This window comes from Brettanomyces bruxellensis, chromosome 6 (genome assembly GCF_011074885.1).
Source record: "Brettanomyces bruxellensis chromosome 6, complete sequence".
In the NCBI taxonomy this organism is placed as follows: Eukaryota; Fungi; Ascomycota; class Pichiomycetes; order Pichiales; family Pichiaceae; genus Brettanomyces; species Brettanomyces bruxellensis.
The window spans coordinates 457770-480569 of NC_054687.1; the positions used below are offsets into that span (position 1 = coordinate 457770).

At 39.6% G+C, this 22800-nt stretch overlaps 10 protein-coding genes across 10 annotated transcripts; 4 read left to right on the forward strand and 6 right to left on the reverse strand.

The window, feature by feature from the left end:
* Positions 1 to 252: 252 nt before the first annotated feature.
* On the forward strand, positions 253 to 1719 carry BRETT_003645 (uncharacterized protein; the record flags this gene model as incomplete). The annotated part of the gene is made up of 1 exon (XM_041282150.1): positions 253 to 1719. One exon carries the CDS (start codon positions 253 to 255, stop codon positions 1717 to 1719), a length of 1467 nt encoding a protein of 488 aa, XP_041135989.1.
* Positions 1720 to 1895: 176 nt separating this feature from the next.
* On the reverse strand, positions 1896 to 2939 carry BRETT_003646 (uncharacterized protein; the record flags this gene model as incomplete). Its single annotated transcript, XM_041282151.1, has 1 exon — positions 1896 to 2939. The coding sequence occupies one exon, from the start codon at positions 2937 to 2939 to the stop codon at positions 1896 to 1898; it is 1044 nt and encodes a 347-aa protein (XP_041135990.1).
* A 793-nt stretch (positions 2940 to 3732) lies between these two features.
* On the reverse strand, positions 3733 to 4974 carry BRETT_003647 (uncharacterized protein; the record flags this gene model as incomplete). Its single annotated transcript, XM_041282152.1, has 1 exon — positions 3733 to 4974. One exon carries the CDS (start codon positions 4972 to 4974, stop codon positions 3733 to 3735), a length of 1242 nt encoding a protein of 413 aa, XP_041135991.1.
* Positions 4975 to 6090: 1116 nt separating this feature from the next.
* BRETT_003648 (uncharacterized protein) lies at positions 6091 to 7587 on the reverse strand (the record flags this gene model as incomplete). The annotated part of the gene is made up of 1 exon (XM_041282153.1): positions 6091 to 7587. One exon carries the CDS (start codon positions 7585 to 7587, stop codon positions 6091 to 6093), a length of 1497 nt encoding a protein of 498 aa, XP_041135992.1.
* Positions 7588 to 9687: 2100 nt separating this feature from the next.
* BRETT_003649 (uncharacterized protein) lies at positions 9688 to 11394 on the forward strand (the record flags this gene model as incomplete). Its single annotated transcript, XM_041282154.1, has 1 exon — positions 9688 to 11394. One exon carries the CDS (start codon positions 9688 to 9690, stop codon positions 11392 to 11394), a length of 1707 nt encoding a protein of 568 aa, XP_041135993.1.
* Positions 11395 to 11976: 582 nt separating this feature from the next.
* BRETT_003650 (uncharacterized protein) lies at positions 11977 to 14004 on the forward strand (the record flags this gene model as incomplete). Its single annotated transcript, XM_041282155.1, has 1 exon — positions 11977 to 14004. The coding sequence occupies one exon, from the start codon at positions 11977 to 11979 to the stop codon at positions 14002 to 14004; it is 2028 nt and encodes a 675-aa protein (XP_041135994.1).
* A 721-nt stretch (positions 14005 to 14725) lies between these two features.
* On the forward strand, positions 14726 to 15613 carry CTP1 (CtIP- endonuclease; the record flags this gene model as incomplete). The annotated part of the gene is made up of 1 exon (XM_041282156.1): positions 14726 to 15613. The coding sequence occupies one exon, from the start codon at positions 14726 to 14728 to the stop codon at positions 15611 to 15613; it is 888 nt and encodes a 295-aa protein (XP_041135995.1).
* Positions 15614 to 15925: 312 nt separating this feature from the next.
* BRETT_003652 (uncharacterized protein) lies at positions 15926 to 16957 on the reverse strand (the record flags this gene model as incomplete). The annotated part of the gene is made up of 1 exon (XM_041282157.1): positions 15926 to 16957. One exon carries the CDS (start codon positions 16955 to 16957, stop codon positions 15926 to 15928), a length of 1032 nt encoding a protein of 343 aa, XP_041135996.1.
* A 1005-nt stretch (positions 16958 to 17962) lies between these two features.
* On the reverse strand, positions 17963 to 18580 carry BRETT_003653 (uncharacterized protein; the record flags this gene model as incomplete). The annotated part of the gene is made up of 1 exon (XM_041282158.1): positions 17963 to 18580. The coding sequence occupies one exon, from the start codon at positions 18578 to 18580 to the stop codon at positions 17963 to 17965; it is 618 nt and encodes a 205-aa protein (XP_041135997.1).
* Positions 18581 to 20237: 1657 nt separating this feature from the next.
* On the reverse strand, positions 20238 to 22712 carry BRETT_003654 (uncharacterized protein; the record flags this gene model as incomplete). Its single annotated transcript, XM_041282159.1, has 1 exon — positions 20238 to 22712. One exon carries the CDS (start codon positions 22710 to 22712, stop codon positions 20238 to 20240), a length of 2475 nt encoding a protein of 824 aa, XP_041135998.1.
* Between the last annotated feature and the right edge of the window lie 88 nt (positions 22713 to 22800).

A 22800-nucleotide genomic window follows, 5' to 3' on the forward strand; every position in this document is an offset into this window, starting at 1 on the left:
GCAGAATCAAATGTGCCGTTTGATCCAGATTCATTATTAATACACATTACATACATCTTCAAAATATTTGCCGTATATATCATGGGTATACTTTGTCATCATAAATTTGGACAGCCTTTGTGTGTTCGTCTAGGATTAAAATTCAAGATTAAATACTAACACGTGATAAATTTACAAGGACAATGCGGTAATCAGGTGGGTGAGCAGTTTTGGTCGCAATTGTGCCAAGAACACAGAATACAGGTTGATGGAATGCCAATTTCACAGGATGAGGGGGAATATCGGAATGATAGACCTGGCGTCTTTTTTTCACAAGGAAGTACAGGTAGATATACGCCGCGTGCAATATTAATTGATTTAGAACCAAGAGTTATTAACAGCATTAGGAATAAGACCAATGATTCACTTTTCGATCCGAAAAACTGCTATGTGTCTTCAGAGGGTGGCGGTGCTGCAAATAGATGGGCCGAAGGATATATGAACGCCGTACATAACAAAGAGGAGGTTCTGGATATGATAAATAGACAGCTTGATGGCTGTGACAATTGTGAAGGATTTCAGCTATTACACTCCGTTGCCGGTGGAACTGGATCTGGTTTTGGTTCCTTTTTGTTGGAAGAATTGAGCGATAACTTTCCGAAGAAATTGGTGCAAACTTATTCCGTATTTGGAGCATCCGAAGTGGTGGTGCAACCATACAACACCGTTCTAACGTTGAAAAGATTGATCGAACAAACAGATGCAAACATAATTGTGGATAACCAATCTTTGATGTCAATTGCTTCAAAGAGCTTACAGCTTTTAAGTCCCTCATTCAAAGATGCAAATAAACTCATATCTACAGTCATGTCTGCGGCAACCAACACGCTTCGTTTCCCGGGATATTCATACAACAATCTCACAAGTATTCTTTCCACACTCGTACCGACACCTGACTTACATTTTCTTGTGCCAAGTTATACACCTTTCTTACCTGATGACTTGAGCAGAGCCGTTGCCAAGAAAATACGCAGCAGTACAGCTTATGACGTAATATTAGAGGTTTTGGATAAGAAGCTAAGAATGTGCTCGAACAGCACAAATGCGGGTACAAACATTTCTGTGTTTGATATCATACTGGGGCAGAGAAATACGATAGCAAGCCAGGCAGAATCTATACAACGTGCTTTAATGAAAGCAAAGGATCGGATTAACTTTGCCCCATGGAGCTCATCAGCAATTCATGTGGCATTTGGCTCAAAACCTGGCGTTGATGCAGGGAAGTCATCCGTTCAGGAGGATTCTATGAGTGGTCTAATGCTTGCAAATTCAACTTCGGTGGTTCCTTTATTGGTGAAAATTGCCAACCAGTACGACCAACTTATGAGAAGAAGTGCATTTTTAAACAAATACGTGAACAGTGACTACGATACAGAGATTGGTGATATAATGGCAGAATTTTCTGATAGTCGAGAAGTACTTCAAGAACAAATGGACGAATACTCAAGAAGTGAAACAATTGAATACATCCAAGAGTCGGGCGATGAGGACATCGAGGAGAATGCAAAGGATGACAGTACAGCCAATAATAAAATTCCTTCAGAAAGTGAGAAACAAGCGCCAATCACTAATGATCCAGATACCAGCAACGTAAGCAATCATAGTAATACGGAAGATGCCAACGAGAATGTTGCTGATGAAACCGGTCAGGGAGAAAAGGAAGATGTGGATATGCAATGAATACTTATGTAGATAATACAGACGCACCGCATCTTTTAAGCTTTAAACTTTACCTCCGATTTATTGCAAAATGTATAATAGATAACCGAAAAATGATTTGACCCCGATAAATTTACAAAATAGACCATATATAAGAAAACAGCACTCGACCTGCACTAGTAAAAATCTACATTTGCCTAAAATCCAACAATGCTCTCCGATCTGGTTGTAAATTGACTTGAATCAACACTGTCTGTCTCCCAGAAATTCTGTCTTCTCATGGGAATAACGCCGACACTCTCGTCATTGGGCTGTTCGTTAACCTCTCTTTCTTCTGTATCACATTCTTTATCAGTACATCCATCTGCTTCCCGGGTTTGAAAATCATAAAATAGATTTGATTCCACAATTATGCCTTTCAAATATATGGGAATGCATTTCTGGAGTGAAGGATTATTCATGAATTGGCTGTCCGAGTGCCTATTGCGCTGCCTTTTATATTCGTGCTTTATCGCCTTGACTTTAGGTGGGCTCCTTAATGAATCTTTAAGATAAGTAGCCAAATCATTTAACGCGGTCTTAATCTCCTTAAGATGAGATCCTGAATATCCCCTAATGACATAATCTCCGTATAACTTTTCTATCTTTGTACACTTTCGCCATTTTCTGTCAGTAGAAAGACTCTCCAAGTCCCATTTTCTTAATAAATCACGTGCCTCAAATGGACGCAGATTCCCACTTCCATGATTAGTAATTATAGGATTAGTTGTACCAGACAATTCACCCAAAAGAATCCTTACCTGCTCTTGTCTCCAGGATTCAATCCGTTGGTTTGTGGCATTTCTTCTTTGTGCTAGTTCTACCCGATCAGATGTTGCATTACTGAAATTATCGGCAAAGGGAAAAGTCCCCTCAGTCAAATTGCTGGTTGTAGTCGAAAGATCGCAAGGAGTAGAATCAATATTATTACCACTTAAAACTTCGTGTCGAAACTGATTATCTCCAGAAGGGAAAAGCAACCAATTACTCGATTCGTCAGAAAGTCGATTTACAGTAGAGCGTGACTCTACATGCCAAGATGATGATAATATAGAAGGAACGTGATTCATTTGGCTGGATGAATCCATTAAATTATCACGAATGCTTTCGGGTCCAGCTGATGAAGGAGTGCTATTTATACTATCTGAATCCTGGTTCGGCTTTTGAGCCAAATCCAGCACTGGTATCTGAAATGAGGACATTGGAATAACCTGAGCTAGACAATAATTGTAAGGCCAAATTGAAAACGTGAAAAATGCCTGTCCTGCTGAAAAGTGCAAAATGCATATAAGCGGAAGAGAGTGTACTACACCTAAGATTTATGAATGCTAGATAATTAAAGATCTGAAGTAACAATCGCCCCTTCTATTTATATTGCTTCCCTATTTTACTTTTTTTTTTGATTTTTTTTTTATCGCACGCACTTTGATAAGGATCATTGGCCCAACAATACGCGATAAATAGATGGTACACGAAATAGAAGAGCGGGGTGCAGAAATAGGAGTAGTTTCATTTAGCTTGTAATGTTTTATTCCACAGGTTCATACACATACGTATAAAAATAGTACCGGCATCATAATTAAAGAAGCACTAAAATTCGTAAAACAATATCACGATTTGTGTTAAAAATACCAGTGTTTACATTTAGAGAGATGCTCGTATTAAAAATATAAGTGTTAATTGTATTAGTTAGAGAAGAAATAGCATTAGGTAGCATTATTATTTGCATTAAAGTCCCGAAAAATAATAATGCTGGATTAGATGATAAAGATGGACCGCAAGGAAAAGAGAAAAACAAAATCAGGCACGAATCAAAGAGTGGGACAACGCTCAATGATAGATAGTGTATAACGAATAAAAAAGGTGAAACAAAATAAAAAACAGAGCTCTCTGAAAGAAAGAAGATAAGCCTGTCATCACGAAGGTAAAGTATGAAGCTTGTTTTATATTAAGAAATTGCCAATCGGATCACAAACAAACTAGATGGTCGCAAAGCTAAATATCACTGATGAATGTGGTTTCATTGTAACCATAGCCCTTCTCATTAATGATTTGATCTCCTTCAACGTCAACTTTCAACTCCATCGAATTGCTGTATTGATAGATGTAAGGCCTTGTTCCGGCTATTCCGGAAACTATATTTTTAACGAGCTGTGGGATCTCACTCATAACATCAACTCTCTCAGACATTCTCTGCAAATCAGCAGTCACGACAGCAGTAGTCTTCTTACCTTCAGAATTCACTCCTTCCATAGTATACTTCATTTTACGAGGAACCATCCATCCACAATCCTCATCTTTGTAAGTGTCAAGATGCTCTGTCTTGTTATTCAAGGTGCAAAGAACAGGTTTTCCATCTTTGTCGACAACCATTGCCGTGCTAACAGTTGTGGTATTATACGAAGGAGGGGTAGTGTATTCCATAATCACCACCGAGTGTGAGTTAGACTGATAGTTCAAGAAGTCCCAAGCTGCTGCTGCATGGTGTGGCTTCATACCTTGCATGGCCATGACATACATTCCAAGTCCATTCTTGATCTCAAACTTCTCTTCACTTATCTTAAGCTTCTCATTGGTAGAGTCCCAGTCCAAGAACTCTCCATTGCCATCAGTTTCATCCTCCTTTGGCTGCCTATATTTTCTGCAAATGATCTCTCCGGTTGCCCGGCAGCGTGGCCAGAAAAGATGCCGCATTGAACCCCACGGGTTCTCCGGATCTGTTCCATAGTATGTTGTTCCATCTTTTCCAAATATAACACCTTCACCAACATGAACCAACTTCAAATTTATCACCTCTGATTTAGGTGTCACACTAGAGTTGATCGTATAAGTGTCTCCATTCTCCTTGTCGAGGACAATCGACAAATTATCGGCATAAAAGTCTGTACCGTCAACAATTTTAGCATTTTCCAACTTCGTTGAAGTCCACACGTATTTCTCTGGTTCATCCTTCTTGAAAACTTTAAATGTAAACTGGGCATTTGTATGGATTCCCATTAAGTTGGAATGTATAATCTGTGCAAATCCAGAATGGACATTATCCTCAAAGTAGAAAACCATCGTTTCGATATTCGTATGATCTGGATCTCTAAATTTCAAGTCATCTCTTGTCACGTCTCTGTAACATTTTTCTCCTTCTTTCAGTTCAGAACCAACTGGACGAATTGAATCTGGGCCATATTCCGGCTCGGCTGTTCCTGCCACCACAGAAAGTCCTGATTGAACAAGTTTCCACATATCTAGTTTTTCTTTTCTATTCTTGCCAATTTGTCTACTCTATTTGAATTGTTTGCACTCGTCCTCTTTAGAGTTCTAAACCTTTAAAGTATTTGCTGAGAATGTCTATTAAGAATAATGCCTTGACAAAAAAGAGGAGAAAACAAGTATTGGGACAAGGATCATCCACACAAAAAAAAATTCAAGGGAAAGGAGAAGTATAAATACGACTAAAGAACCCGTTACGGAGAAGATGCCAGACTACCCGAAATGGTCAACAATTAGAAATGAATTGAAAAAAAAAAAAAAAAAAAAAAAAAAAAAAAAAAAAAAAGCGAGTCAAAGAAGAAAAAAAAACAACCTTCTTCTTGCTTCTTAATGCTGTGTACACCCACCCCCTACACTATTGTGTTGCAGGACGGACAGATCTTGTCTTGCTGATTAATAGCGGCAGTTCATGGGTACTAAATGAATTTCGCGAATCCCCTCTTCCCTTAAATTAGACTTTTTTTTTATCCGCCTGCGGATGTTTCATTATTCAGGCGTCATTTTCTTAGGTAGCATCCGGTAAACGAACATGGAAACCGATGACATAAGGGTTATCGGTTATAATAAAAAAGGGCGGCTTTTTCATTTCTCACTTCCAATTTAATATATTTTGTGAGTATGTTCCACGTTTTCCGTTTTTTTTTTTTAACAAAAGTTTTTGTAAATCAACGTGCCAGAATATGCTACTACTACATACGGCAAGTGAGGAGACAAAACACAAAAAAATTAGGGACTATCAGATTATTTAGACTTTCTGTATAGCTATCCGGATAACTAGAAATATATATGTAAAAGGATATGATGATCTATGTAAAGGAATGAGGAAAAATAGAAAGAAAATTAGCGAAGCGCCAAATTGCACGTGAAAGAGGATAAACCATATAGAAACAGTAGCCGTTAGAGGTATATATTAAAGGAAATATTATGCCGCTGATAATTGTCCACCTAGTAAAATCGAATGTATGGATGAGAAATAAAATAGAAAAAAGAGAGAAAGATAGCATCATAATCGATGTACCATTCATTCAATCATAAAATTACTTTATAATGCCACCATTTCTTTCACTATGAAAAATTGCCAATGTACATTCATTCCTCAGCTTCTTCCTCCGTGCTTTCATGATAGCTGGAGTTATTCTGATCATCATCATCCTCGTCATCGCTTTCATCACCATCATCACTGTAATCATCATCATTTTCATCATCGTCATAAACTAGAGACGCATCAAAGTATAGAGATGGGTCCAAAGCACTAATATCACAGCTTTTGGCTTCTCCATCAAGCACAATCTCACTCACAAGCAAACCTGTAGCTGGAGCATTATTAATACCCCAACAGGAATGTCCTGAAGCTAATATCAGATTTTCAACGTTGGTTTCACCAATCAATGGACCCGACGAGGATGGAATATCAAGCACAGGAAGATAGCAAGCTTGCCTTTTTATAAGCTTTCCATGTGCCAAGTTCGGAGATATTTTCGAGACATAACTAAATAGCTTGTCACACTTCGCAGTCACAACTTCAACATCATCAGTAGTCTCAGGTATTAAGACACTCGAGTCACCTTCTCCGCAAACGTACACTTCATCTTTTCTTGAATAGATTTCGGGGCTCACAAAGCTTTGCTTATCAGTACGAAGCTCTGTGAATATGGCATGCGGTGTTATCTTGCTCATATCCTCAGGTTTAATCAAGATTGAGTGTGCTCGGAGTCCCGATATAGGGCAATCTGGCAGTATCTTTGAAGTCCATGGTCCAATGGCCACAATCACTTTATCACCGCGGAGCTCAACCCTCTCCTTTGATGTCTTATCATATTGTGCTTTGGCACTTGAAGGCTTGTAAATCAAGCCCTCACACTTTCCAGAGTCCTCATCAAGAATTATGTCCTCAGCTTTTCCTATAATAAGTTCGACACATCCTGTTTCAAGGCACTTCTTTAACATGAAAGTGGTAAACTGATATGGATGAACCTGTGCGGTGGTACTTTCATCTCCTAGTAAATTCCAGTCGCTTATTAAACTAGGATCTATCCACTTCAAATTGCTTGGTAATGGCATTTTCTTTTGAGCCTTCTTCCGTTTCACCTCCTTAGCAGAACTGGTCCTACTTGTCTTTTTCTCGGATTTACCCGAACCATCTTCATCTACAGGGGAAGGTGATTTTTCATTTTCTTCACGCAGCTTTTTGACATGCGAAACCTTTTTCTTTGATATATCTCCCTCAACACTGACTGTAGTTAACCTTCTGTATCCCCAGTTTTTTGCCCCATCATATTTTTTGGCCAACTCCTGGTGTAATTTAAAGCTTACAGGCACAATTTGCTGAGGGAAAGCCCATAGAGCTAATAACCCCCCAGCTTTTCCAGATGCTCCACCGGCCACACGTTTACTCTCCACTATAGTAATATAATGCTTCTTGGGATCAAACTTGGGATGATGTGTAATGTAGTACGCTATACAGACACCAATAATTCCGGCTCCAACTATAATAATATGCTTCTTTCCCTTTGATTTATTAGACGGAAATGACAAGTAGGACAGGAAATCTGGATCCTTAGGAGGCTCCTGTCGTTCTGTGCTCATTTTAAAAAAAATTCAATGTTCCTTTTCCAAGAAATGCTGCTTATTTGCTTATTTTAGGGCAACGCTTTAGTGTCGCAGCCAGCTGACGCCTAATGATATGCAATGACTCGTGAAGCTCGTATACCTTAAAAATTGACGCAACACGGGGAAAAATTATAAAAAAACACCGTCAATTGCTTCAATGGGTATTAATATTGATAAAACACTATCTTGGTTCAATTGGCGAAGTGCAAAGCAAAAAGTGAACCGATGCTTTTGAAGTTAAAAGTGAACTGGACCTTGAAATTCAGGACGGGATATGATCCTTGGTGATTTCTTGTGAGCGGAGAAAAAGTACAAACAAATGTGAGTATAAACGAGTATGTATTGGGAAAAAAAAATCAACCCGATAATCCAGAATGTGAATATGGCCCAACGGAAAATAATCGCTTCACAGTTTAGGTGAACATTCACACAAGTTCTAAATCTCAGCTCGCAGTAAAAGTACTTGAATACGCTATAAACAGTGATAGTAAAAAAGATATGAGACTGTTGATCAGGGTTAAATACTTGGGGAGAGAGGAAGTGGTATGATCTTTGTCGGCCTTACAACTAATTGTATGCTCTTTTTTCACTTTTTTTTTTTTTTTTTTTTTTTTTTTCTATTGAGAATGCGCGGTTGCGATATGTCTCCTTTCTATAATAAGCGAAACCTGCGGAAAGCACTTTTTCAGTTCATTCATTTACAACTTCTATTGTAATGGATTAAGCATCCTACTGTACTATACGGCTTTTCTTCCTTCATTTTCTATTCTGCTTCCTGTGCAAATTACTTTTCTTTGTTTTGCTTTCGCTCGGGCCGTTTTTTTCATTACCGTTTGGTTACATTATTCACATTTCTAGTAATCTTTCATTTTGGTTCGTGCTTTGTCCGGTAAAGCCTCTGCAAATCAACAACACAGGCTACACATTTGCCCAAGAACCGCTTGCCGACCATTTTGGAAATCTAATAAGACCAGACACACCATTTTTTACCTTGATCAGATCATTTAAAAATACTTTCTGGAAATTCAACGGCTTTTTGGCATTCTGCAGATTTGTATAATCGATGTGCAAAATGAGAAGAGTAGCTTCTAGTACCAAAGCCATAAGCACACAAAAATTATCGTTGAGTTTATGTATGCACCTTGTTTTTCTTCCTCAACCCTTTGCCACACTTCCCGACTTGTACTTTCATGTGAAATCAAATAAATCCGGTAAACATTTTAGAATACACTTACATCATAATACTTGTCAACGTTACTTTTTGTGTACTTGTTATAAGATGATCACAAATTAAAAAGAAATATCAACTATGGTTACATACTGACTTTAATTGCTTTAGCCAACCCTATCTTACGTTTCGCCTCTACTTTAACTGTATTTCCCCAAATCGTCTTCGAATGAATAAATGCTCCTCGTAACATTTAAGATTCTGCAAATTGGACTCAATCGTATTATTTATTACCGAATGTGGATCGACACAAAAAAAAATCAGGAGAGAAATTTCATGAAACAATAATCAAAACAAACCGGCCGAAGCGAAATTTCATCTAAATGTAGAACCTTTACATCCAGACTTATGGATTTTGCAAACGGTGTTGGCTTTTTGAATTAGATGAGATACACATTGTTTTTAGTATTCAGAGAATTTCAGATTTCTGATACCCATACAACTTTTTTGTTGTGTCTCACTGAACATGCTGCTTTAACAAATTCAATTTAACCTATTTAGCCATTTTGCTGACATTCAAACGAAAATATGAAAATATTTTTAAGATCTGATTGATACACCCAATGAGATGCTGAGATTAATAAATAAATAAATGACACATCATCATATTCACGGAGACCAATTATGGGTGGGGAAAATGATAGAGAAATCGTACATATTATTTGACTATGCAGACGCGTCGATTATTCTGAAAAGAAATATATTTTCTTTTCTTGGGCCTTTTTTTTTTTTTTGAAGTGGATGCGGCAACTCGAGATAAAGATCTCGTGATGAGTTATCTTCTAGTTCATTCAGTTGACATTTCAGGACGATCCAGATCTGATAAATACCCAATTTGAACATAGGAGATGAATGCTCAGCGTCAGGTGGTCGAAAATGAGGTTTTCCATTTGCTCAGGTTGGCGGCCCGGTCTTTCTATCCACATCAATGTGTGCTAATATTAGAGGCACTTATGTTCCACTCTGTTCTTTACGAGGAGGACCTCTTAAAGCTCACGTGTATGCACAAAAAGGTTTTCCGATCGTTCTGTAATCGGTTGTTGGATGATAGGCTGATAACGTCTTATACGCAGAAGGAAGAAACAAGTGGACCGGCCGGTCAATACAGATGGCTTTCTAGAGCATACTACTATATACATTATTTGGAAGCCATCGATTCCATCAAGTGGAAGGTCCATTGCTTGGTGAAGTTTGTGAAGGATGAGATTGGACAGTTCAATGATCCACAAGGTTACGTCTGTCCAACATGCCATGCCAAGTACTCATTGCTTGATGTTCCATCCCTTTTAAGTGAGGATAAAATGAGATTCGAGTGTTCTGTGTGTGGCGATACCCTTGTGGAAGATGATACCGATTTAGAGGCACAGAAGGGACAAGAAAAGCTAGAGCGTTTGATGGCTCAGCTAGAACCAATTATTGAATCTTTGAAGAAGATAGATACCATGAAAGTTGATGATAACAACTTTGAGACTGCCCTCATCAAAGCTGTCCCACCATCATCGAATTCCATTGCCGCATACACAGTTACAAACAGAACTGGCCGTCGGAAGAAGGCTGGTAACGATGGAACATCTGCCGCTGCAAGGAGGTCACAGGCCACGATTCATGTTTCGATTACCGCTGATGATGAGGACATAAAGAGGGAGAGAATGCAGAGAGAGAAGAGGAACGAGAAGCTCAGGCAGAACGCACTGCCTTCTTGGCATAGAGAGAGTGCTGTTGGAGGGGGTAGTCTGGGTGTTTTACATGATGAACCGATTCCTACTGAACAGCAGCAGGATTCAGCTAATGTTCAAGTTAAGATAGAAGGTGAATCTGAAGACTCTACCAAAGTTAAACAGGAATCGGGTGTTACAAAGCCCAAAGTCGAGCCAGGATTCGAACATGCGGAAAGTCCAGTCAAGCAAGAGGATGAAAATACAAATAAAGAAGAATTGTCACAACCATCGCCATCCGTATCCCAGGAGAACTCTAAAATTCTTAACAGTTCTGATGAGGAGGATAACACAAGTGGAAACAACACTGCAGTTGAGATCAAGGGGGAGGAGCCACCAAGTACTGGATTATCGATGGAATCAGATGTGCTTGCAAAAGTTAAAGATGAAACAAAGGAAAAGAGCGACAAGCAACCTTCCTCAGGCAGTGCTACTACCGAGGAATTAAATGCATTGACAGCATACTATGCACAGCTTAGACAGAGACAAGCCGAAGAGGAGGAAGAGGAAGAAGATGAAGAGGAGGAAGAGGAAGATGGTGATGGTGAGAACGATGAAGATGATGTAGACGAGTTTGAAGCATTTGAAGAGGCTGATGAAGAAGACGGTAAGAATGATGAAAATTCATCTGATGAAGAGAAAAATAAAAACTCACCTGAGAAGCAACATACTGATGATATTTCAGATGAAGATAATGAGAAAACTGGTGAACAAATGAATCCTGATAACCAATCAGAGGAGAAACACGATGCAACGAAGGACTCGGATCAGGATATGGACGATGAAGATATTGATGATGCGATATTTGAGGAAATGGAGGAAATGAGTGATGCTGAATGAAGTTAATAGAAATAAATTAATTGTGAGGGGTTGCGAACAAAAATGCAAACTAATGCGCAAATTATGTACAACTAGGTATGCGAAGTATATAGATGACCAGAATTAAAAACAGGTCAGACGACACAATAACCGATAATTATGCTTTTTAATCTTAAAAGTTATTATCTATTTGATCAGCTAGTTATGATGTGAGCAAATATCGAACTCATCGGAAAAATGTTTTTGATTTCTATTGTTATCTTTTCCGTTTAGACGAGCAAATTATCGTTTTTCGAGAAAATAAAATTACACCTACCTTTCATTACAGAGGACAACAATATTTCAACCGACACATTGAAATGTTTCCTGAAAAACTTTCAATCACAACCTGTGTGCAGTAAAATCTAATGAATACAACTGGTCAGTTCTATGGACAAGAAGACAGAGAGAATAAAAAAAAAGAGACAAGACTAGAGTCCTAAATGCAATTATATAAGGAGATACACCCTCTTGGGTTGCAGTTTCAAAAGTTATGAAAATTCGTTTGTAGATCCATTAGCTCTGGCCTCAACAAGCTGAAATTGTGAAAGCCATTAAGTAAAGATGAGAACCAGAAATTCTGATTTCTTGTTTATTTTCTCTACCCTGCTAACAACAGCAACCAGCTTGGTGATTTATGATTCTCCATTGGCTGAGGCATGTACATCATTTACCCGGACTCTAGACTGGGGCTGCTCAGATAATGCGGGTCATATGAATGTGAATATATGGTCTTGCCAATGTGCAAGTATTGAATGGTTAGGAACAGTGACAAACTGTATCAAGAAGTATGGAAACAGTACACATGAAATTACCCATGGATACGAGCATATCATGAAAAGATGTAAGGCAAAGGCAAATCTCACGTACACGCTCTCTGATATGTTGGCTTTCAAAAAGAATGCTACAGATTACATTGAGCCATATTCAGAAGAGGATACCACCAATGTTTTGCAACACCCGGTCTCGATTCCAACTACAAATTTCATATACTACTACAGAAGTTATTTTGACTTTGCTGAGGCTATTAGATTATCTCAAAGACTAGGATGGGGATCTGTGGGATATTGGCTTGGTGTATTTGGAATTGCTGCAATATGGCATTGGTTGGAAATATTCTACAAACTGCCACCTTCTTACCAGAAATTCATCACCAGATACTTACTCTTACCTCATGATAAACTCCTAAGTATGAATACCTGGGAATGGATAGTTTGCTTTTTCTTCTGTATCGAGGTTTTGCTATCATGCATTATCAATTATGATACACCTTTAGGAGCATATCTTGCAACACAATATTATAAGATGATCGATCTTGTGTCTTTCAGAACAGACTTGATTGGATTTTCTGTTATGCCAGTTGTATACTTGATGGGCACAAGAAACAACCCATTTGTATTATTTGGAGGTTATAAGAGATCGCAAATGATCAAATATCATAAAATTGTGGCTTGGGTACTCTTTATTATGGCTATCATACATTCATGCATTTGGACCAGATATCCAATAGTTGAAGGTGGCGGATATTCAACTTGGGTCCAGGACAGTTATTTCCAATGGGGAATAGTTGGTTCAGTCTGCTTGGGAGTATTGCTATTACAAGCTTTCAAATTATTCAGAGATATTATGTATCAGGTGTTTCTTGTGCTACATCAGCTGTTAGCCATATTATTTATTGTAGCAATGTGGCTCCACTGCAATACTCTTGGATGGATGGGCTGGGTTTACTCTTTAGTTGCTATTATGACGCTTGACAGGGTTTGCCGAGTGATGAGAATCCTTCAGAATGGACTTGTCAATGAGGCTCAAGTGGAGTGCTACAATAAAACAATTCTAAAGCTCACATTTCACAAACCCAAATTCTTTATCTTCTTTACAGGCTGCCATGTATATTTGCACTTTCTCAATCCATGGTACACGTGCTACCGGTCGCATCCTTTCTCCGTAGTGAAGTCAATAAACTACGATGGAAAGCTAGAAATTTACATTCGCGTGAAGAAGGGAATGACAAAACGGATTGCTTGTACAAATGGAACGACAAAGGTTCTTATAGATGGTCCATACGGTACAATTAGCAGACATCAAAGTGATGAGAGTGATTCAAAGTTTGACAAGATAATTGGAATAGGAGGAGGAGCAGGAATAACGTCAATTCTAGCAATCATGAACCAGATCCCAGAAGGAACAAAAAGCAGGTACTACGTTTTGTGGTTGACTAACTGCCAATCTGATATTGAATGCCTTGCTGGTCCATTGGCAGGGCTTGCTAAAAAAAAGAATGCTTTCATCGAAGTCTACGATACATCCAAAGAAGATGATGAATCTCAAGTTACCAACGAAAAAAGTGCATTTTCGAGCGATAGCAACTCCGGACACGGCATTAGTGAGAAAGAATGCTCTCTGATAAATTTCCATAGACAAGGCCGCCCAGATCTTAGCAAACATATCCAATCAATAACCAAGGAAAGCTCAAAGGTGAAAATATACACATGTGGGTCGTCAAAATTTGTGAGAAGTGTTGATGTTATTGCTGAAGGGCTAATGGACACGGGTAAGTTTGTGGAGTATCATAATGAGAATGGTGAATGGTGAAGATAGAATACAAAGCCGTGATTAAAGTACCGTTTCTATTATTTTAATATTATTTATTTATTTTGTTGCAATTCTCCGATCATGTATGGGACGTGGGCTACAATAAAAAGTATGCACGCAAGCGACATTAACTAATTAGTATGTAGGTATAAATAAGAGATCCGAAATTCCGAAGTTTATTGTCATCACACAGATGAAAGCCATTATATACTTAATTCCAGTCAATTGGATATGTTAGTATTCCATGACCTTGAGCTGGGGAAGAAAGCGGAACTTGCATCTTAGTGAAAAATTGAGGGTAATGCGAGATCCGGATAGCGCTATTTTTTTTTACGACTTCGGCAAAGAAAAAATAAAAACGGAGATGCTACATTGTTCATGCAGCCGGAAAATTTTTGATCAATGCTGTTGGAACGGACTCAATAGATTTTCAATGAGGACCCACGTCACAGGGAGTCACGAAGTGAAAAAAAAAATAAAAAAATAAAATTAAAAATAAAAAAAAGATCATTCAACATCATCATGAAAACTATACAAATATCTCCGGTGGTCACATTTTCAAGCTTTAATCCTAGTGAACCCTTTTTATGAAGTTTTCGAAGACTATCTCATTACCAAAGTCGAATTCCCGTACTCTTTTTCTACGCTGCTTGAGTCACATATTCCCTCCAAACCGTTAGTTCTTTGATCGCTGGTTTTATAAGTACAAAATTCATCAACGATGTCATCAGCACAAAAACCTCAAAAGACACAAAAGGGATGGAAGTCCTTTCTGGCCGGAGCCGTCGCAGGCGCCGTCGAGGGAACTGTCAACTATCCGTTCGAGTTTACCAAAACCAGACTCCAGTTAGTGCCTAAATCTTCCACAATGAGCCGAAATCCATTTGTGCTCATGTACAAGGTGGTTAAAGGCCAAGGACTCGGTGCTCTTTACGTTGGATGCCCAATCTTCGTTGTTGGTAATACAGCCAAGGCCGGTGTCAGATTTCTTGGATTTGACTCCATCAAAAAACTCCTAGTTGACGAAGATGGTAAGTTGAGTGGGCCACGGGGTGTTGTTGCGGGTCTGGGTGCCGGCTTAATGGAATCTATCTTTGCAGTTACTCCAGCCGAGTCTCTTAAGACAGCCATGATCGATGACCGTCAACTTCCACATCCAAAGTATCAGGGTGTCACCGGATCTGTCAAATTGGTCAAGGATCTTGGCTTGAGAGGAATGTACAAGGGATTCCTTCCTGTTGCCATGCGTCAGGGTGCAAACCAGGCAGTTCGTATGGGAACTTACAGTAGAATTAAAGGTGCTATTCAGCAGGCCAGTGGTACACCACCGGACCAGCCATTGTCAACTGGTATGACTTTTTTGGTTGGTGCATTTGCTGGATTAGTGACTGTCTACACGACTATGCCTATAGACACGGTCAAAACGAGAATGCAGGCATTGGATGCTAGAACCAGATATTCCGGTACGTTCAACTGCTTTGCCAAGATTTTCAGGGAGGAGGGTTTGCTAGCCTTCTGGAAAGGTGCAACTCCTCGTCTAGGAAGATTACTTCTTGGAGGCGGTATTGTGTTCACCACATACGAGAAAATGATGACCGTTTTGAACTGAGCTGAGAGAGAAGCAACTGAATAGAAAAGCAAGGACTACGGGGCGGCCGTTGTATACATTGTCGAAGATTAATTAGAGATGTCATCGATTAGAGTGGTATTATGGATGTAGTTAAGTGGAGTAGAGCGGTTACGAAAGTAGAGTATGATACTGGTGGAGTACACTAGAGTAGTTATTAAAGTAAACTATATTATTAAATTAAAGTGAATAATATCATTTATGCAGCGAACGACGTTAGTCTGAAAATGGGTAGTACAAAAGGTAGGAAAAGAGCGACGTACAAGAGAAGCAAAAACACACTCGCTCAACCTTCTAAACCGCAGAAGTGTCTGTAGAGTGGATTATTCGGTACTCCTTCCTGCGAACACACCAGAAATCGTAAATGGCCTTGAAGAAAATAATCGAACCAAGAGCCATAAGCATGTATGAAAAGACCATGTCATGAGATATAGATGACTGCTCCGCCGATGCAGCCGCTGCAGCCTCTGTAGTAGATGGTAGACTCGATTCAAAGCCATCTAGCGAACCCTTTAAGGTCATCGTGTCGTCAATATCCACAGATGAAGGGTTCTCCGGCTCAAACCTTTGGCCACCGTCTCCCGGAGCAAAAGCAGAGGAGCTCGAGTATGGAAGAATTGTCCAGCCGAAAGAAAACAACGTGACACCCAAACCGGCCTGGGATCCATTCTTTGCACCGTGGCATGTGTGCAAAAGATACGTGATAACAAATCCTATAAACTGGAAAGTGATGGACACGATCATGTTCCAGAGGAAGCTGACAATGTTTCCCACAGGAAGTCCATCCACAAATATTTCATCCTCAAAGCCAGCCATTATACTGGACTCCCAATAAGGAGGAGCAGGGTCCTCCAGTGCATCTTCATAAGTTGGAAGCTCTTCCGTAACATCTGAATTCTCTCCGACTGTTGGCTTTGCTGACATATTGCTGAACACACCGTCATTTGACTCACCAACTGGATGATCGGATTGTCCTAGATGATTGTATCTGTTTGACTTGTAAATAAACCTCAGAAGTGGTGCATTCCGAAGTGTATTATGAACCAAATGACGTACAGTACTTCTTAATCTTGATGCAACCGAATACTCAGATACTGTTTCGCCCCCCACTTCGTTGGAAATTTCCTCATTATGCCCACTGCCGCCAACCGAAGCATCGTATTGTGAAACTGTTGGATTTTCATGCGTTGAACCGGCAACAACCTGCTCTGAACTATTGCCTGCACCTGTCTGTGTATCACCATCAGCATGAGTTGAGGCTGTAGCGGTGGAATCCATCTCGTTCAGCTCAATCTGTGAGTCTTCTCTACCTTGACCTGCTGGCATAGTTGGCAAAGACTTGCGATGAACTTGTAAACGTTATAAATAAATGAAGTTGCAACGCTTTATTATTATTTGAGCAACTAATCTTAAATATATTCAATGTGATGATTAAAGTAGTCTCTATTTTTAGTTTGACAACTGAAGGAAATAAAGACGGGATAATAGATGGAACTAAAATGAAAATGAATGAGATTCGGAACTGATAAATATAACTTTTGAAGGTTTGTTATTATGGGCGGAATAAATAAAGAGGCTTTGGGACCTTTTGTTGCCGATTAAAGCGATATTCTCGTATATGCGAACGGTAACTTTTTTTTCCCCCACCCTTACCCTGTCCGAGATATTATCACGGGAAACTTTTTTTTTTCTGGATCCCAATAGCTATCATTCCAGCTCTGAGGCAGACACAGAACCACTGCGCCCTGTAAGATAAGACTTCGTGGCATTAATTAGTATTCCAGATGATTCTCGCGTATTCTGAAAAAAAAAAAAAAAAAAACGCAATCCCAAATAAGGAGGTCGATACAGAGAATTCAGCAAACTTTTTCAGATTGTTAAGGGAAAGCAGTATCAAATAGTAAACGTGTTTAAATAATCAAGAGAAAGTTTGTATCGGATAAAGCCGAAGTTGATATTATCTGGAGATGACTACGATTATTACCATATAGGACACCCACTTGATAGATCAGGCCTTGATAAGCAAGACCACATTTAGTATGAGAATCATGACTTTGTTGCACGTGACTTTTCTGATGAAATTACTATCGAAGCAAGTGTGCTGACTGGAGGAATCAGATGGCTAGCCATGCTCTCTTTTGGATTCCAGATGAAGAACGTTTATAGATATTATTGCGTTTCGACATCGAGATCCTGGTTATGGACAAGCAGCAATCCCGAATCTGCGGTATTACATTACACACTTACATGACAATTGTGTAGAACACAAGTAAACTGATGGCATGAAAATGTCATATTTGTCTATAAAAAATTGATCTAACGATGTATTATTTATTTGGTTGCATCTTTACCCTTCAAAGTTGGTGAAAGAATTGGATCGTTATCGCAAACCTCCCTGAACCATCTGTGAATCGATGGATACTTGGCGAAGAACTCCTTGTTAAATAGCCTGTCAACTCCCAACGCAAAGAGATTAACGCAGAAGATATCGGCCAACGTACACTCGGCTCCAGCCAAGTATTTAGTCTGCTTGAGCTGATCTTCAAACTCGTTAGCAGCCTTAGTCACATTCGCTGCAGCTGCCTTCTTTTCTTCCTCAGTAGTACTATGGTACAAATAGTCTGCAAGGATGCGGATGCAATCAGAGTTTGCAAAAGAAACCCATTGCCAGACTTTGGCTTTTTCACGCTCATTGTTTCCATAGAACTTATATTGGCAACTCTCTGGCTTCAACGAGACAATATACTGCAAGATTGCCATTGCTTCGTGAAGCTTCCATCCATCCTTGGACTTAAAAGCTGGTGCTTTGTTCAAAGGAAAGGCTGCTTTGTACTCTGGGTCATCTCTATCCGAAATCTTGATGTCCAAGTTCAAGTACTCGATAAGAGGTGGAAGGAGGGTTGATCTTGGGGAAAAAGAAAGAAGGTAAACTGCTCCTGATTCTGCCATTGTGAGGTTATAATGTATCTATTATCGCAAAATAGTGTATCTTTTAACTTTTAACGTCAATAGTTTACCCTTTCAACAAATTAATGCGCAGTAATTGGTGATCTAACAGTAAATTTGGCCCCTATGAAGAGCATAACAGACCATTTTATACTCCAAAAATTTGGGAATCATGATTTTCTATATAAACTTAATCCTCGAAGAAAGCTTCAAAAATAGATAATGGGAACAATATAAATGTTCTATACCTTTATACCTGAAATGTACACTTGAATCAGAAATTAATGTTGCAACTATTGTTCTTACTATTATTTTTTTTTTTTACCGTGAGTTGAGGTTAAGGACTGCTTAGTAATTGAATATCAATATTCTTGTCGGAGTTAATAGAGAACTTATGAGTTACTCCCGAGCTTGAGCTATCAAAAACTCATTTTTTAATATAACCAATAAGAAACTAGCAGTCTGTGAGGCTCAGACAATTGTAAGGTGGACCATCCAAAAGGGTTGGATATAAATGTGCCAGATGGTATATTTGATGATGTTGACATCTTAACAACTGTGCACATGTCATCATAGAAGAAAATGCATTTACTTTGTCACCATCCGGTGGAATCAAACAAGATGTATTGCAAAATAGGCTATCTGATCTCGTCCCTTCGTAGAAGAAATAAGTTATATAAAAAGATGTTAAGTAAAGTAAAAATAGGAAGGAGAATAAAGTGAGGTAATTCTACATAATATAAAAAATATTTAATTTCCAGAAACAGAATTATCATCGTGTTTATTTGTCCCGGTGCGGGTCTCCTAACATACACAATTGGCTTATTTTATTCAGGATTGTTTTTAATAAATATTATTCTAAAGTTTCGTTATCCAAGAACCTCAAAACATGCTCGGAGTTCTTATTCATGAACATATCAAATCGGGATTCAATGAAGCATCGACAACACTCGAAGATTAGAAACCAATAAAATTTGAAAAACAATTAAACACCAATTCAGTTGCCATAGCTCCACTTGATAGCTTTTGAGTCGGTGAAAGTAGAAGATTTTGCGTTGCAATGATAACTGCTTTTTATCAAAAAAATTTTGTTGCAAATGGGATTGAAAATAGAATCCAAATCAGGAAAGTGCAAGGATTTTCTATCCATGTCCCCATGTGAGAAGGAAATAAAAATTTTGGAGCTATTTTGGATACGTATATGGCCGATGGTCTTAACATCAGTATTGGTGCTATCATAAGTGAAGTGGGCTATAATATTCAGATGCATGGCACCAATGAAGCAACATATGATATGAGGCAATATATGATATTTCTGCCCTTAATAACTGCGCGTATATAAATGATAAGGCATCGAACAAGTCCTTAGATTCGTTCCAATCTTAGATGCATATTTTCCATCGTACAAAATTCAACTGATAATGCAATTTTTGAAATAGGAGAACGTTTCGTGCTACAAAGAATTCCCGATCAGAACCAAACCTGAATGTTAAGCCTCCTTCCCAGTATTCAAGAATGCAATTATGCATATCCTCTTGGGTAGTTATTACACTATGTTCAAGAGCTACATACCACACAGCCAGACTTTGTAATGTTACAATGTATTTGTTATACATAAGGCTTGCTTGCACAAAAAACTGTACGACCAGGAAGAGCACTTTCAGGTAATCTTGAACTTGATGAGAACTTCCTCCGGATTGCACTCGCAAGAAACTCTGATTGTAGGCCTATCAGTGATAGAGGCAAGCCTTCTCTTAGTTTTAGCAAGAAACCGGGCAACACGGGCCTGATCGTCCTGCCTGTGTTTTTCCATTTCAAGTTGCTTCTTCTTCTCCTCCTCCTTAATTTTGAGCTGCTCTCTTTTGTAGTCGTCCAAAGCCTTGAGTTGTCGTTGAGGGATTTCGATGGATATTGGATAATCAATGTAAGCATCAGGGCCGGAACCAAGCGAAACACCACCAGCAAGAACAGATGTTGGAACAGGTGTCCTGAAAGTTTTCGGCAGATCTCGAAGATCTGGAAGAAGAACACCACCTCTGCGACCGACTCTGGTTTGGCCTCTTTTCTTTCTTCTTGCCTCTCTTTCACGCTCCTTCTTCAATTTCTGAATGCTTTCAAAGGAGAGCTCCTGCAAGGAAGCCGTGTAGTCACTCAAGAGGTATCTCGGGCGAATCACATTATGTGCATCCAAGTTTGAACTAACAAACTCTTTCAGCTCCTCTCCAGACACAGGCGAGCCATCAAACCTATAACCAACCAAGTACAAGGACTTGATATAAGTCTGGCACTGCTCTCTGATGGAATGGGAGATTGCTGTCTGAAATTCGCCAGGAAGAGACATCTCAGCACAGAGAACACGTGCGAAATCTTCGGGGTTGTTATTTGGATTCATCACATCCCAGTCGAATTTGTCTGTCAACTGGTTGTTTCCAATCGTAATGTCCAACATAATCGGGAACCGGAGATCACACTGCTTACTCTTCTTTGTGTGATCATCAGCTTGTTGTGGGTTGTCAGAGCCATTTCCTGGATATATCATGGGGTGATAGTCACCCAGCTGGTCGCGAATGCTATCGATGATCTTCTTCTTGCTGTCAGCCAACTTATCCTTTGGAAACAAGTAGTCGGCCATTAGTGTGTCAACAAACTCACCCAGACTGATCACCTTCTCGTTCATATTCCAAAGAAAAGTGTCGCTCAACTGGAAACCATCTCTGTCCTGGTCGAATTCCAATCGTATAGGAACCAGCTCCTCAGGAGTTTCAGCCTGCTCTTCGAGCTGCTCCTTCGATATATATATATCCGGTGCAGTGGTGGCCTTCTTCCTGTTTGCAGGTAAAATAAGCTCTGTTCTTCCCGTAGTAAATCCATTTCCGTAACCAGCATAACCCTCACCCCATAACCTATCGGTAACCTTATTCTGCTCTGGTCTGAGATTGATAGCTTTCAACCTCGAGTCTCTGATTTTCTGGTAAAACTTGAGGTCCCTGACCATTCTCTCGGCCATATCCGCGTCAAACGGTCTCGCCCGCTCGTTTTGCATCCCTGTGTCATACTCTGCATCTCTTGAAGTTATTCTTTCAAACGTTTTCACCGTTGAAGGAACATCATGCATCTTCTTTGTGAAAAAGTCCGACCAGTAGTGCAAGCTTGGCATTTTTCTTGGCGGAGGTAATGCCTGCTGATGCTGTATTTGCTCTGATGTCTTCTCCGGTGATACTGCTGCTTCTGGATTGCCAACTCCCGCAAATAGCCGAGGAGACGCATTCTGTCCGCTGGAAGGAGCAACCGGATGATTTTGTAACGATGCTCCAGGAGAGTTGACAACATGTGGCCTGGAACTAGATGAAATCATTCCTGGTGGAACCATTGGACTTGTGGCGGGTATATTTGGATTCATGAACTTGCCACCTTGATGATATATTTGAGGCTGAACATGTGCACCCTGTGCTAAAGGCGAACCGTTTGGTGGACCCTGCGAAACTGGACCATTCGGCATTTGCAGCTGCATCATCTGACCTTCCATAGCATTGGTGTAAGGATGGCTCATTGCAGGATTAGGGCTACCGTTATTCATGGCCACAGGCGACTGGTTCTGCATTTGAGGCGAGTTCATGTGGCCTGCAATTTTCTGGTTCGTCACCATCTGCTGCATTGCTGCTTTTCTGTGTTGTTCGTACTGCTCCAAGAAATGCCTTATCTGAGCATTTTTTTGAACTACTGCATTTCTTCTTTGAGGATCCAAATTCATGAGCCACTGTAGTAGTTGCTGCGGTGTAACCTGCTTGGGCATGCTTGCATTGCCGCTGCTATTATTGATACTCATATTTTGATTGGAAGACATGCCTGTGTTTGTATTTCCAAATGCCATTGCAGAATTGACACCATTACCACCCATCTGACCATTGTTGTTACCATTGCCGTTGTTCCCACTGCTGCCATTACTGTTGATATTGTTGTTGTTACTTCCGTTTACATTTGTTGGATTCAGCTGATTGTTACTTATGCCGTTATTAATTCCACCTGATATATTATTAAATTGGTTCATATTCCCACTCGCATTATTATTATTATTGTTGTTGTTAGTACTCCCTTGGGAGCTCGGGAAATTCCAGTTCCCTTGTCCGTTAAACATGCCCTTAACTCGAAGACGAATGCGGGGTGCCACCTACAATATTTGAATGCCTTACTAGTTGAAGGAAACACTGTCTGTTGAAGAGACG